This window comes from Camellia sinensis, chromosome 2 (genome assembly GCF_055761805.1).
Source record: "Camellia sinensis isolate YWXY chromosome 2, ASM5576180v1, whole genome shotgun sequence".
NCBI classification, from domain to species: domain Eukaryota; kingdom Viridiplantae; phylum Streptophyta; class Magnoliopsida; order Ericales; family Theaceae; genus Camellia; species Camellia sinensis.
The window spans coordinates 30,329,833-30,344,327 of record NC_138962.1 but is presented as its reverse complement, the minus strand read 5'-3'; the positions used below and the strand labels follow the sequence as shown (position 1 = coordinate 30,344,327).

At 37.4% G+C, this 14,495-nt stretch overlaps 1 protein-coding gene across 1 annotated transcript; it reads right to left on the bottom strand.

Annotated features, from left to right (window-relative positions):
- Positions 1-12,360: 12,360 nt before the first annotated feature.
- LOC114300263 (putative carboxylesterase 7) lies at positions 12,361-14,087 on the bottom strand. Its single transcript, XM_028245141.2, has one exon. The coding sequence runs from the start codon at positions 13,477-13,479 to the stop codon at positions 12,514-12,516; it is 966 nt and encodes a 321-aa protein (XP_028100942.2). The 5' UTR covers positions 13,480-14,087; the 3' UTR covers positions 12,361-12,513.
- Positions 14,088-14,495: the final 408 nt, after the last annotated feature.

Below are 14,495 nucleotides of genomic sequence, written 5' to 3'. Positions count from 1 at the left end.
TAAGGGACAGAAATTGGATGGTGACAATTATGACATATGGCACCATAAGATCCAATACCTCCTCAATGAGTAAGAAGTTTTGACCACACTTGAACAAGTGATGGTTGAGTCTGAACAGGGCAATACAGCTCAACATCGTCATGATCTTGAAGTCTTTTAGACTTTGTGTAACAAAGATCGGTGTGCATGATTTACCATGTTGAGCAACATGCACAACGACTTGATTAGTGAGTTTGAGCATTGCCTGATTGCATTTGAGATGTGGAAAGTTCTCAAGCAAAAGTTTGGTATCACCTCTTTGGCAAAGCTACGTGGGCTGACTATAAAGTTTGACTATTATCAGAAAAAGACGCATCACTCGATAAAGCAGCATTTGAGGGTCATGTCAGCCATGATACGTAAGCTTGCGGTTGCTGGGCACAATTTGACTCAAGAGCAACAAGTACAAGCTGTGATTTGCTCTTTGCCAAATTCTTGGGAGCAAATAAAGCAGAACATGATGCATAATAAGAGTGAAAACATTCGAAGACATATCACGTCATTTAGAGCTAGAGGCTGAGCGCCTAGAGATGGCTAAGTCTGATGGTTCTGTTATGGTGGTTGAGTCGAGCTCAAGTAGGACTTCTTAGTTCAAGCGTGGAAAAGCAAAAGGTGCTCCTACGAAGCAAGCAACAGCTGAGCTAAAGCCTAATGGCGCTAGAAATTTCAAGTGTAGGGGCAAAGAGAGGTGGCAAGAAGGTAAAGGCTAAATTGACATGCTTTAACTGTAACAAAGAAGGACACTTCGCTCGGGATTGCCCTGAGCAGAAGAAGGTACTCCCTTACTTGATTTCTCGTATTCAATGCTTTGTTTCTAGTTAAGCATTAATTGCTCATTCTCCTCATTTTTGGGTTGTAGACTCAAGAGCAACAAACCACATCGTGAGGAACATAATAGGGTTCGTTGAGTATTGCCGAGTACCTACTGGGAGCAAAAAAGTTTACATGGGCAACGAGTCCAGTGTGGAGGTGCTTGACATTGGCACATACAAGCTGGAAATACGACGAGGGCGCACCTTGTATCTTTATGACGTTCTTTATGCTCTGGATATTCGGCGAAACTTAGTTTCAATTATTAGTATGATGAGCCTTGGTTTTAACTTTTGTTTTAAGAATAATGGTGTTAGCAATTATCTGGGAACAATTTTTTTATGATTTTGGTTATCTTTTAGATGGTTTTTTTAGTTTTGGATGTGGGATGATTCTAGTTTTAATAAAAATGCCAATGGCTCTGTTTCTTATATTGCTTCTATTTGTGATGATGATTCTTTGAGATGGCATGCTAGATTAGGCCACATAGGGCAAGACATGATGACTAGATTGGCTAAAGAAGGCCTTTTAGGCCCACTCACTAGGGTCATTTTGCCTAGTTGTGAGCACTATCTTGTTGGAAAGGCAACAAGGAAACCATTTGGAAAAGCCAAAAGGGCATCTATCCCATTACAACATATTCATTCTGATATATGTGGACCAATGAATATGAGGGCAAGGCATAGAGCCCCTTATTTTATCACATTTATAGATAACTGCATATGTTTTGGCCATGTCTATTTGATTTCTCACAAGTCAGAAGCATTGGATTGCTTTAGACGGCTGTTAATGAGGTTGAGAATCAATTAGACAAGAGCATTAAGGCTCTAAAGACTGACTGGGGACATGAGTATCTATCTGAGCAATTTAAAGTTTTCTATGACGAAAAAGGGATTATCAGGGAATTGACAATTCCTGGGACTCCGGAGCAAAATGGTGTAGCGGAGAGAAGGAACCGCTCATTGGTTGACATGGTTAGATCTATAATGGCACAAGCTAATCTTCCCATTTCTTATTGGGGAGATGCTTTGTCAGCTGTTGCATACATTTTTAATCGTGTGCCCTCCAAATTAGTTCCTTCCACCCCATATGAGATATGGACTGGCAAAAAGCTTGATATCGGCAATTTGCAGCCTTGGGGTTCGGTAGCTTACATACACAATGCTTCTCATAAGTTTGGGAAGTTGGGCCCTAGAGGAAAGAAGTGTATCTTCATTCGGTATAGTGAGCATTCTAAGGGCTATGTGTTTATTGGGGAGCATTCGGATGGAAGTGTGACTGAAATTGAGTCACGAGATGTAGGACTTTATGAGATGGAGGATCTACTTGAAGGCACACCTAGTAGCCTAGTAGAGAATGAGGAAATAATCTCTCAAGCTTCTAGGGACAGTGGGAGCGATTTACCTGCCCATGGATTAGATCCAATGGATAAGGATTCTCAAGACTTTCAACTGCGTAGAAGCAAGCACAGAGCTATATCCCGTCGTCGTTTTGAGATTAAGGGAGAAGCATTCATGATTGCTCCAAGTGATGAGATGGAGCTTACAAATCTCAAATAGGCTCTCCCATCCCCTGCTAGTAAAGAATGAAGTGCTGCAATGGATGAAGAAATAGAGTTTATGAAGAAAAATCATGTCTGGGACTTGGTTGATTTGCCGCCAAGGCACAAGACTATTGAGAACAAATGGGTTATGAAAATCAAGCACAAGGTAGATGGTTTCATAGAAAGGTATAAGGCTCGCCTAGTGGCCAAAGGCTACACCCAATTAGAGGGTGTGGACTATGAGGAAACCTTTTCACTAGTTGTGAGGTTTGCCTCTATTCGCCTAATTCTGGCCATAGTAGCTCAGTTGGATTTAGAGTTATATCAGATGGACGTTAAGACTGCATTTCTCAATGGAGGATTAGATGAAGAGATCTATATGGATCAACTAGAAGGCTTTGTGGCAGTAAGTTAGGAGCGCAAAGTTTGCAAGCTTCAATGATCTATTTATGGCTTAAAGCAATCATCCAGACAGTGGAATCTGAGATTTCATCGAGCCATTGTTTCTAATGGGTTTACGATGATCGATGAAGATCACTGTGTGTACGTTAAGCAGTCCAATGACATTTTTCTGATATTGTCATTATATATGGATGACATATTATTGGTTGGAAATGACAAGGAGATGATTGTCGCCATTAAAAAGTTGTTGTTCTCTACATTTGAGATGAAAGACATGGGTGAAGCGAGCTATGTGCACAGTGTTAAGATCCTTAGGGATTGCTTTAGGAGACTTCTCTGTTGGTCTCAAGAGACTTACATTAAGACTATCCTAGAGCGATTTCAGATACAGAGCTGCAAATCCATTGATACTCCTGTTGTGAGAGGCGAGAGCCTAAGCCGTCATATGGGTCCTAAGACTCCAGAAGAGAAAGAAAAGATGGCTCGTGTACCCTACGCAAATGTTGTTAGGAGCTTAATGTATGCTATAATGTGTACATGCCCTGACATATGATATGCAGTTGGATTGGTGAGTCGTTACCAATCTAACCCAGGACCAGCTCATTGGAAAGCAGGTAAGAGGATATTACGATATCTTAGAGGGACTACAGACTACACACTTTATTACCAAAGTTCAGATCTACGTCTACTTGGCTATTGTGATGCTGATTGGGGAGGAGACTTAGATGAGCGTAAGTCCACTTCAAGATATGCTTTCATGCTTAGCGATGGTGCTATTTCTTGGAACAGTAAGAAGTAATCTTGTATCACCTTATCGACAATGGAGGCTGAGTATGTGGCTTGTTCATCTACCGTTCAGGAAGCCGTTTGGCTAAAGAGATTCCTTCAGCATTTGGATATTGTCACACACACTTCAGACCCTGTGACTATCCATTCTGACAGCATGGCTGTACTCGCTTACGCTAAGGATCCTAAGTACCACGGGAGAACCAAACACATTGATGTGAGATTCAATTTTATCAGAGACATTGTGGCACAGAAAGAAGTGATCCTAGAGCACATCCCTACGAGTCGCATGGTTGCGGACCCTTTGACTAAGCCCATTGCTAGAGATGCTTATCTCACTCATGTTAGGGCTTTAGGACTACGTAGGTGGTATATATGTGTATTCAGTTGAACTCTTATTTTTTTGGGGATATTTATGTCATTAGTATTCATATTTGTTTCTATTACACATTTATGTTTACTATTTTTCACAATGATTTGTGAATTAGCACACACAGAATAAATAAATTTGATGTTAGCAGGCAAGATTGGCTCACTCACAAGAGCAATCGCCCTTAGTGCTAGGTAGCGAGCAAGGATGAGATTAGTAGCTTATTGTATTTGAAGTTAAGAGGGAGGCTAAAATTATCCACTAGCTATGTCGCCTTGGTTAGGGCCAAGATGAGGTCTTGTTAGAGACCGACCATGGATATGAGAGTACTGTAGCTTGCTTTTCATGCTCCTTTCGGATACGACTAGCCTTACAGTTTAAACTCCTGTGGTTCTGAATCTGATTTTACAAGTGTAATGTGAAATAGAGAAACACAAATGAGTCCAAATCAGAAAATTCTTTTAGAAAATCGATTTTGAATCAAAATGCCAAAAATGGACTGCTTTGCCAAATACAGAGTCTCCACCTAAATATTTTTGAAAAATTTAGGAAACCCGAGACTCGTGTTAAAGGTCACTCATCCGTCATCACTAAAGTGTCTCCGCTCGGGAACTTAGGTACGAAAGGGGAACGTCATGAATTGAGCACCCCACTTGCCCGATCAAAGATCGACCTCTACTAATCATGATGTGAATCTTATTTACATTATATGCTCTTGATTTGGTTATTAGGCTAACATTACTATGTGTTACACACAAATATAGATTAATTTGCTAAAATTGAAACACTTTGATCTCATGTTTGTTTTTGAAAATTGTTTCGAATATGTACCATTTGAAAAAGTGATCTCATATGTACATTACTCAAATTATCCCAATTTAAGCAATTAACCTTCATCCACGGGCATTGAAACAAGTATATCAATTAAACACTTAGCCTCATGGGAAACATGCTTGATATGGCAACAATCACACTTATGCAATATGCTAAAGTAATAAGTGCTCACCTAGTATTCCAAGGTAAGCCAAAACAAAGTAAAAGAATTAGAAAACATGCATGCTCCTAACGAATGCAACATGACTAATGCAATACATGCGATATGCAATTAATAGGCTCGACTATAAATATGGCATATGAATCAATTTGATAACATGCGGTGTTAAGCATGTTTTCAAAAAAGTATTTAAACGATAATGCTTGTTAGCATGATGAACTGAGCCTTATGCATGCAAGACAATGGATGCTTTGAACATGAAAAATGCTAAACAAAATATAATGTGCTACACTATCCATCATAAGCAGGGAAATAAAAGGAAGAAAGACGTGGGGTTGAAAGATATACACACTTATTACATATTTCGCCCTCGCACAGGAGGGTCAGAAGAAATGAATTAGCTAAACTAGCTACCTATTAATATTACAACATCAAATTTAATTAACTATTTTGGCTAATTAAATAATTACAACACAAAATTAATCACTCTAACTAATTAATATAAATTAACTAATTAAACTAACTAACTAGTTACATTACGGAATTAATTAGCTAAGTAATTAATTACAAGTTCACTCACGACATACTACTAGTAACAAAACAAGTCTAACAGGTCCCGAGAAGCAAGGAAATGGCTTATGCATACACATAAATTTCTTCTCCCGAGAATGCCTATGCACTGCTTTGCACCTCAGCCTCTGCTCTACTCTGTGAAGAAAGTGGTACTACCTGGTTGAAAAAGGTGGCCGGCAGGCCAGCAGTGGTGGCCGGCCGCCCACTAATAGTGGCCTGCCACCCAATAAAGGTGGCCTACTGGCCACTAATGTTGGGTTTCCCCTGCTATAACAGAAAATAAACAGACCACAAATAGAGCATTCTCAGGGGATGTATGTCCACCATGCCTCTCCTTATCATCAAATAGCTCAAAGGAGAGGTAGGTTCGATTCGTAAGCCATTAATTGATGCAAATTCATTGCATGATGGCTTGTGAATCAAGGGATACAATTTCACTAAATGCACAATTAAAGACTCATGAACCTCTTCCCTATCATGATGTTGATCAAGAAAAGCGGTTGACATTGACTCTTAAACTGTTTTCATCACTAACAAGTATGAAACGACTCAAGACTCAATGGATTCAATTAACGTTCGATTGAACCCAAGTTGAATTTATTATCTTGCTTTATTTTACCCCAATTTTATTAGTCCATTTCATTACCTTTCCATTTATTAATTGATTGAGTCCAATAATGAGCATTAAGTCCACTAAAGGATGGAAATGTCAAACCAAGGGTTAGTTTAGGGCATGAGAGAGATGTCATGCCATTGGTAATGAACCTCCGAAGAGATTAAACCATTAAATACAACAATCTCTATCTCAAGCTTAAATACACAATCGGTTTGAAACGATTCTCAAAGCAAGGAAGAAGCCAAGAAAATGGAGAAGTGCAAAGATGATTAGAGGTGAACACAAGTATGGAAAGCTTGAAATAAATGCTATCAACTCAAATAGGTTGGTGTCTAATGCCTAAAACACCAAACCTATGAGGACCGCCGTTACACTACAACCATGTAATACAAAGCATAAATGACATGAATAACTAAACACAATCCTAAAATAGGCTAAAACAACACTGAAATTAAGGTAAAAACTTCTACCAAAGGAAACTAAAATAATGGAGCAATTACGCTAGTAAACAAGCCAAAGGAGGAGAGCCTAACCCCTCCATTTTTGGGATTTCAAAACCACATTTTATCCTCTGAAAAACCTCTAAAAATTAGTGTTTAAAAGCTCAAAAAAAGATAATGAAAAGATGGGAAACACAGGGGTCAAGGCCTAAGAAGCAAGGATCAAAGAAAAGTTATCCACCCCTCTACCTTTAATGGTCTTAAACCACAAGTTTCAGCCCATAAATTTAGATGAAAAATAGTACAAAAAGGGCAATAAATGATGGTCAATGAATAAGGGAAAGAAGCTTGGATTCACACCCTCAAGAGCTTAAAATGCAAGCTCAAACACCTTAGCAAATAACCCTCAAGGTTTGGTTTGGAGTGCCTAGGTAAAGGGTATAGAAGTTGCAAGGGAGAGAGAAAAGTGTAGAGAGAGAAATATTTTCCAAAACTTTGCTCTACAAATTTTTCTAACCCTAAATTATATGAGGAAGTCATCTATATATAGAAATATATGAGACGATCTAAAAAATATCCATACAGCTACAGCAAAGGCAGTGCATGCATCTGTGGAGACAGTTGACACAATTGGCAAAAAGATTAGAATTCTTACACAGGTGGCCAGCCGGCCACTAATAGTGGGCGGTAGGCCACTAGTGGGTTTGTTGGTCCCTTGGATGGTCAGGCTTGAAAAACTACTGTTTTGGTCCAAAAACAAGGCACAAGGTTTGTAGGTTTTTTAAGCCTCAAAATTTGAGGTTTTCTGCTGAGGAAATTGAACATTTGGACAAACCCACAAATCATCATTGGGTGAGCAATTAGTAGCGCCCAAGTCTTAAGAATGGTAAAAAATGGGGTGTCTACAAGTGCCTACTTTTCCATGATGTGCCTGTTATGATAGTCAGATGCGAGATCTCATTTGATGCCTAGGAGGCGAGCAAATAGAGAATTCAAGTTAGACGCTAGGAAGCGACTTGTGCGCTTAAGAGTGATTAGACTAAGATCTGTATGGTGTGTGAGTTTAATATCACTATTTGGAAGAGTTACTCCACTATGGCATGCATTCATACTGCATGTGCTTATCGACTCGTTAGCAAGGTGAAAGAATGGATCCCTGCTTCCTCACCGTGTGAGTCCTAAAAGTCATTTTTTCCAATGACTTCACTTTGTGCCTTTTGTGACCTTTGATTATGTCATAAGATGAGGAGTTGATGTTCAACTACTTTGGTATGTTGCCTGTGGTCATGTATGATTTGGCCTTAAGGGACATTACTGGGAAAGCGGTCAATTATGAGTTAAATGATATGAGTGTGAAGGGAAGATCATCTAGTTCTACATCTCTGCTCTATATTCACTATCGACAACTCACATTGCTTTGTATGGGATGCTGATTGAGTATGAATATAATGCGGGACCGAGGAGGGTCAAACATGCTCTTTGAGGGATTAGAGATGTTTTGGACCGATGTAGCCAGATGGATCTGGGTACATGAGACACTATTTATATTCTTTTTGAGTTGATATCTCTATGCTAGCTCATATTGAGTTTCTAGTATAGAGCTCCCACATGCAGGTGTTCTCAACGGTCACACAGTTCATTGGCTAGTATAAGATTGTTTAATATTTGAGGAGATTGAGATACAGATGTGGCAGTGTCATGCCAACTCAGATATGAGTGAGAGATGTTGGAAATTGGGCCGGGTGTTAGACCCGGATTTGGATGCCCATGTGGCATGACCTATGATCCATTCAGATTACCCATCTTAATTTGAATTTGAATTTAATGACTATCCTATTTGGATAGCCCACTATCAATAGCTATATCTATCATATGTTATCAAGAGATATGGATAGATGGTTAGATAGTCAACCTATATATCGGATACAGTATATGGGATATGGAATGAATCCAATAATGAATGATTTTTCCCATACTCTCTCTCCCAGAATAGCGCTCAAGCCTTTGCACTGTGACTAGTGTGGGTAATACTCATACTGTAGTATCACTCCATTGCTGGGTGTTTGTAGTTCGTAGTTCGTAGTTTGTGAAGCACGTGATTTTCCTACAAGGTTCTTCGAGTCAAATTCTATCACCTAAGGTATGTTTTGAATCTTTTTACCGGCTGCGTTATCTGTGTCTTACAGAAACAATACCTTCCAATCCAAATGGGTTGTTGGATGGTAGCCCAATCTTTATTTTTTATTTGTTGGGTAAATTGGTTATTGACTAGAACTTCTACTATAAAAAAATAAAAAATAAAAAACTATTTTGTAGACTGACTCCATCACTTGCCTAATGCCATCGTCCCTGTGGAAAATGCGAGTTTACACAAATTGACATTTCAAGTCTCACTTCTTCTTCTAGAAATGAGTTTGTTAGTAAAAATTTGATTTAGATAAAATCAACAAGAAAGAATCAATAGAAAAACCAATTTTCACAAACAAACAAATTGATCAAACAATGTGATTGGTGTCCTATGTCTTGAGAGATTCAAGGACTTCTTTGGAGGTTTTAATGTGAAGAAATAAGTGCAAACAAAATGGAATTCGATTGAATAACACTCAAACTTGTCACTTAATTTCAATAATCAAATTACAAGCTTAAAAATAATTACAATCAACAGGGCCAAAGTACAAAAGCTGAATTACAGATGAACAACTCTTTAGTTAATATAAACTACTCCTAGATAAGTTACACTACTCATAAATTTCACATGAGTTGTGAATTTGGTTGAAGGGCTCTGCTCATCTTTTCTTTGCCAATTTACAGACTCCACCGACGGTTTCAATAAACTGCCTAGAGCAATTTTGTTCTCTTCATGCACACTGCCACAATTGCCACGTAAAATAAGATGGTGGTTGCCTCAACTTTTGCAAGATGTGGTGCCACCCTTTGACACCTATAAAGTGGGCAACTAACTTGCAAGAAACATATCGCTACCACATTTCTTGCAAAAAACAAATAATAATAATAATAATAATAATAATAATAATATGGCCATAATTTATTTATAAAAAAGATGATTCATGGTCTAAATTGACAGATAAAAATCAATAAGCCACAATCAGTAAAATTAAATTTGGCCATAATTGACAGACCACGACTAATCAGATTAGATTTGGCCATAATCGATAGAAAATAAAATATGGTGTCAATAATGCCCCTTTCATTTAAGGTAAAAGTGAATTTTACCTTAAATGATATAAAGGACAAAACCTGGATCAACTCATATTCATTAAATATATATATATATATATTTTGACAGTTGATGGTACACATTTGACTGTCAAACGTGTAGCAAACTTTGTTTATTGTGTTAAACACAAAATGCCAATTAACTGGCAAATTTACAAAACCACACCCAATCAAGATAAGCAATAATATCGAATATTCTTGATATTTTTGACAGTCAATAGTACACATTCTACTATCGAATGTGTAGCAAACTTTGTTTACTATGTTAAACACAGTTGATACAATCTCAATTCATGCAAGACTTCCTTTCTACATTTGAGAATAGGGCCACTCAAGAATCATTGCCGCTTATATTCACCATGATCTTGAAGAACAAAGCCAAAGTCAAACCATCTAGACAATGTTGGATCATTAGCCAATTATTTTTTCCAAGGCCACTAATGTCATCTTATCATCTTGGCATGGTGTTCGACAGGCAATTGAAAATAGTGAGGTCAAATTTTTGGCCAATTACCTTTCACCAAAAAATATTTAAAGAAAGAAACATATTGTCTAAATATTGTTCTTTTGTTAGCCACTCCATCAAATTCATATTTTGGTGTGACCCACAAATCCAAAGTAAATTTTGAACAATAAAAGCTATAGTATAAATTGGCTTTGAGAACTCATATATTTCATCATTTTGAATGATATAAAAAATATTGAATTCATGAACAGTCGGTTGTTTATCAATTTTAGCCATAATTGACTCAAAACTTGTTTTTTTTCCCAAATGATTTTTATCATCTTTTGTCAAAAGGGGCTGCTGTTCGTTATTTTTTGTCTTTTTTGTTCATAATTTTCACCATATTTGGCTTAAAATGGTGGCTTGGAAGGCTAATACCCATAATTTCTAAGGAGCCAATTATTCATGAAAAGCCAAGGTATGTGGTTCGAAGGGTTAATACACTAAGTCATGAAGATAACATGATTTTAAAATTTTTGATATGCCAATAGTGGCTAAAATAGAAAAATAGTTCCTTCTCTCAAAAGATGTTAAAAATCCATTACAAATTGATGGTGAAAATACATTTGGGGGGCATTTTTTTTTTGTCAAACATGGCAAAGAGTGACAAGCCATTAATGGCCAAAGATTATTATTATTATTGTTATTTATTTTTTGCAGGACACATGGTAGCAATATGTTTCTTGCAAGTTAGTTGCCCACTTTATAAGCATCAAAGGGTGGCACCACATCCAACAAAAGTTGAGGCAACCACCATCTTCTTTTACATGGCAATCATGGCAGTGTGCATGAAGAGAACAAAAACTGCTCTAGGTAGTTTATTGAAACCGTCGATGGAGTCTACAAATAGGCAAAGGGAAGGTGAACAGAACCCTTCAACCAAATTCACAACTCATGTGAAATTTAGGAATAGTATAACTCATCTAGGAGTAGTCTATCATAACTTGGGAATATTTCATCTGTAATTCAACTTTTGTACTCAATAATCATTTTTAAGCTTGTAATTTGATTCTTGAAATTAAGTGACAAGTTTGAATGTTATTTAATCGAATTTCAGTTTGTTTGCATTTGTTTCTTCATATTAGAAGCTCTAAAGAAATTCTTGAATCTGTCAAGGTATAGGACACCAACTACATGGCATGATCAGTTTGTTTATTTGTAAAAATTGATTTTCTTGTCGACTCTTCCTTGTCGATTTTGTCCAAACCAGATTTTTACTAACATATTTTAGCACGCCCAGTGAGACTTGTCTAATTTGGAGTTATGATGATGAAGAAGCAAACTAATGCTTATGAAATCATGCCTTCAAGTGGCATGTCTACATCTTATGCACCCATGGATGCAAACTGCCAATGGAGTGACAGTATTCCCATAAGTATAAATTATCAATGGAATGTCTCATCTTCCATGTCTAAAGATTGCCAATATTATGGCAATGATTCTAACACCTATTACCAACATAATGGCATGATACATGATCTGATTTGGCATTGTAAGGATAATATTTATTGGTGCGGGAGTGAAAGTTTAGCCATAAGAAGAGAAATTAATTCTCTTTATCAGCAAAGATTTCAAATAATTTCATCATCGCCATATTATTTGATACATAGAGATTTAAATTATTTTGATGAAAAAATTCATCAACTTGAAGGCCAAGTTTACTTAATTGATAAAGAAATTCGATATGGGAGCATAATTTAGAAAGCTTAATGGCCAAGAAAAAATTAAGGCCTGAAAATAACATGATATTGGAGAATTTTCATAGATCAATAGTGGCAAAATAGAAAAACAATCCGTTCATTCAAAATGATGGTGAAAACGCACTTGGGGGCATGATTGATTAAATAATGAATAAATCAAGTCTCACTTCTTGTTTTTCTTCTAGAAATGATTAAACGACTTTTATCGATAAGAAACTTCCGTTTAATGACTCTGGCATAGTTGAACTTTTAATTGGAAAAAAGTTAAATCCTAATCACAAATTATTGCCTCCATACTCAAAGAACTCGAAGAAAGTTTTGAAAGGCACAGGAAGAAAACTTCAGTTACACAACAGTAAATTGATTTATTCATTATTTAATCACAGCAACATTTTTTTTTTTTTTGGAACTAAATCACAGCTACACTTGATAGATACAACAAAATTACGTTAAAAAAACACAACAATAGAAATAAGTTTACAAACACAACAAAATCAACTAGGCATTGTCCTCATTCAAGAAACAAGCCACTCGTTTGAGCATGGCCATAGCATTGTCACAAGTCGGGTTAAACAAATGGAACACATGGCCTTCCCCTGCAGCCTCCATAGTCTCCACTACTCCTCCCCACCCACTCTTCCCCAATTCCTCCTTGTAATACCAACCCCTATCTTTAAAAAAATCTTTCTCAGCTACACATACCAACACCTTGTCACAAACCAGACTCGAAAACTTCGGATCCACAACCGGGTTGAATAAAGGGTCATCAGACCCGCTAGACGACGGGTACACAAAGAGCCATAATTTATCAGCAACCTCTTTTCCAATAATCATCTCACTATTACTACCTTCAGAACCAATTGGACTTTTCCCTCCAAAAAATGGATGGATTAAAACCATCCCAACAAACTTCACACCATCCAGTTCACGCGAACCGACCCGAATTCCCATGTTGTGTGCTATGTTACCCCCTGCGCTATCTCCTGCAAAGAAGACCCGATCAAAATCAGCATACTCCTTTAGCCATACCTCACCACCACCAGCCGAGGAGTGAGAAGCAACCCACTTGACAGCGGCCCAAGAATCATCGTAAGCGATTGGAAGAGGGTGCTCAGGGGCTCTTCTGTAATCGACAGAGACGACAACGACACTGGCTTCGGCCACAAGTGAATTGAGATAGTTATGGTATGTGAGAGTGAAGGCGGTTTCCGTGCAGAAGCCTCCGCCGTGGAAGTAAACTAGAATAGGAAGCTTGTTGTGAAGTGGGTTGTTGGGGATGTAGAGCCTGGCAGATAAACCAGTCTCTGGATCGATTATGACATCTTTGGATTGGACGCCAGTGTCGGGATTGGTTGAGGGAGGGACAGTATCCGTGCCTTTGAATCGTACTACTCTGCCATCTTTGTAAACTCGAACGTGGGATGGAAAATCGTGGAGTATTTCTTCAGCTGGAGTTGAATCCATGGTGAGGAAAAGGAAACTGGAGAGAGAGAGAGAGAGAGAGAGAGAGAGAGAGAAGTGGTGGGCTTCGCTTATTAATATACTAACTGATCCAGAATTTATATTCTCTTCATTGAATGGTTGTAGTTGTAAGAGAAGATATCTACTACATAATTCAATTGTTGTAAAATTGTTTTGTTAGAAAAGATCTCAATCCGGTCAATTGGTAAGAATTTCAAAGAGTATTGTTATATAAAAGAAAATTTATACAAAAAAAATTCAAATATAATGAGATGGGAGATGTGTGTGTATTCATTTCAAAATAGAAGGGTTATTATTTGTCCAAAAAATACCTATTTGTTCCAAGTTATTTATATGTCTATCTTTTTAAATGTCACTTATCTATTCAAATATCTCACACTATTTGTATATATGTCATCTACTTGTTCAATGTTACTTATCTGTTATATCTCACTGCCATCAACTGCTGCTGCCGACTACCATCCACTGGCGAAATTTGTTTTGTTGCAGAAATTTGTCCACCGGCCACTTCTCATATCTTCAGTATACAAATTTCGCTAGAGCCTTAAGTAAAAGAGACGCCTCACTGAAGAAATTTTTATGTTGCCTTGAACGTGAGAGAAAAAGGAGAGTTCCTAACTTTGTAAAAAGAAAAAGCGTAATGGATGTGGTCTAGAAAGAAACAACTCATTTGGAAGGTGATTATTTTAACCAATATTTTAATTTTTTATATAAAAATATATAAAATAATAAAATAATAATAATATAACAACATGTAATTACTTTTCAGTTTAACTATATTACTCTAATGCCGAACAAGGCTAAGAGTGGGGTTTCAAACTTTGTGACATTACAAGAAAAGTGGGTATAAAATATGGAACTTTTTGCGACGGCGTGTATCTCGTCGCAAAAAGTGATCTTTTGCGACGGCATATGAAGTCGTTTCAAATAAATGTGTTATGCGACGGTAGTTTCCAGCACACAACAAAAAGTCTCTTAAATACGGATGTATTCGCGAC

What these genes read in the sequence shown, in the direction of transcription:
- LOC114300263 (XM_028245141.2), bottom strand. Translation starts at nt 13,479, where the DNA reads ATGGATTCAACTCCAGCTGAAGAAATACTCCACGATTTTCCATCCCAC.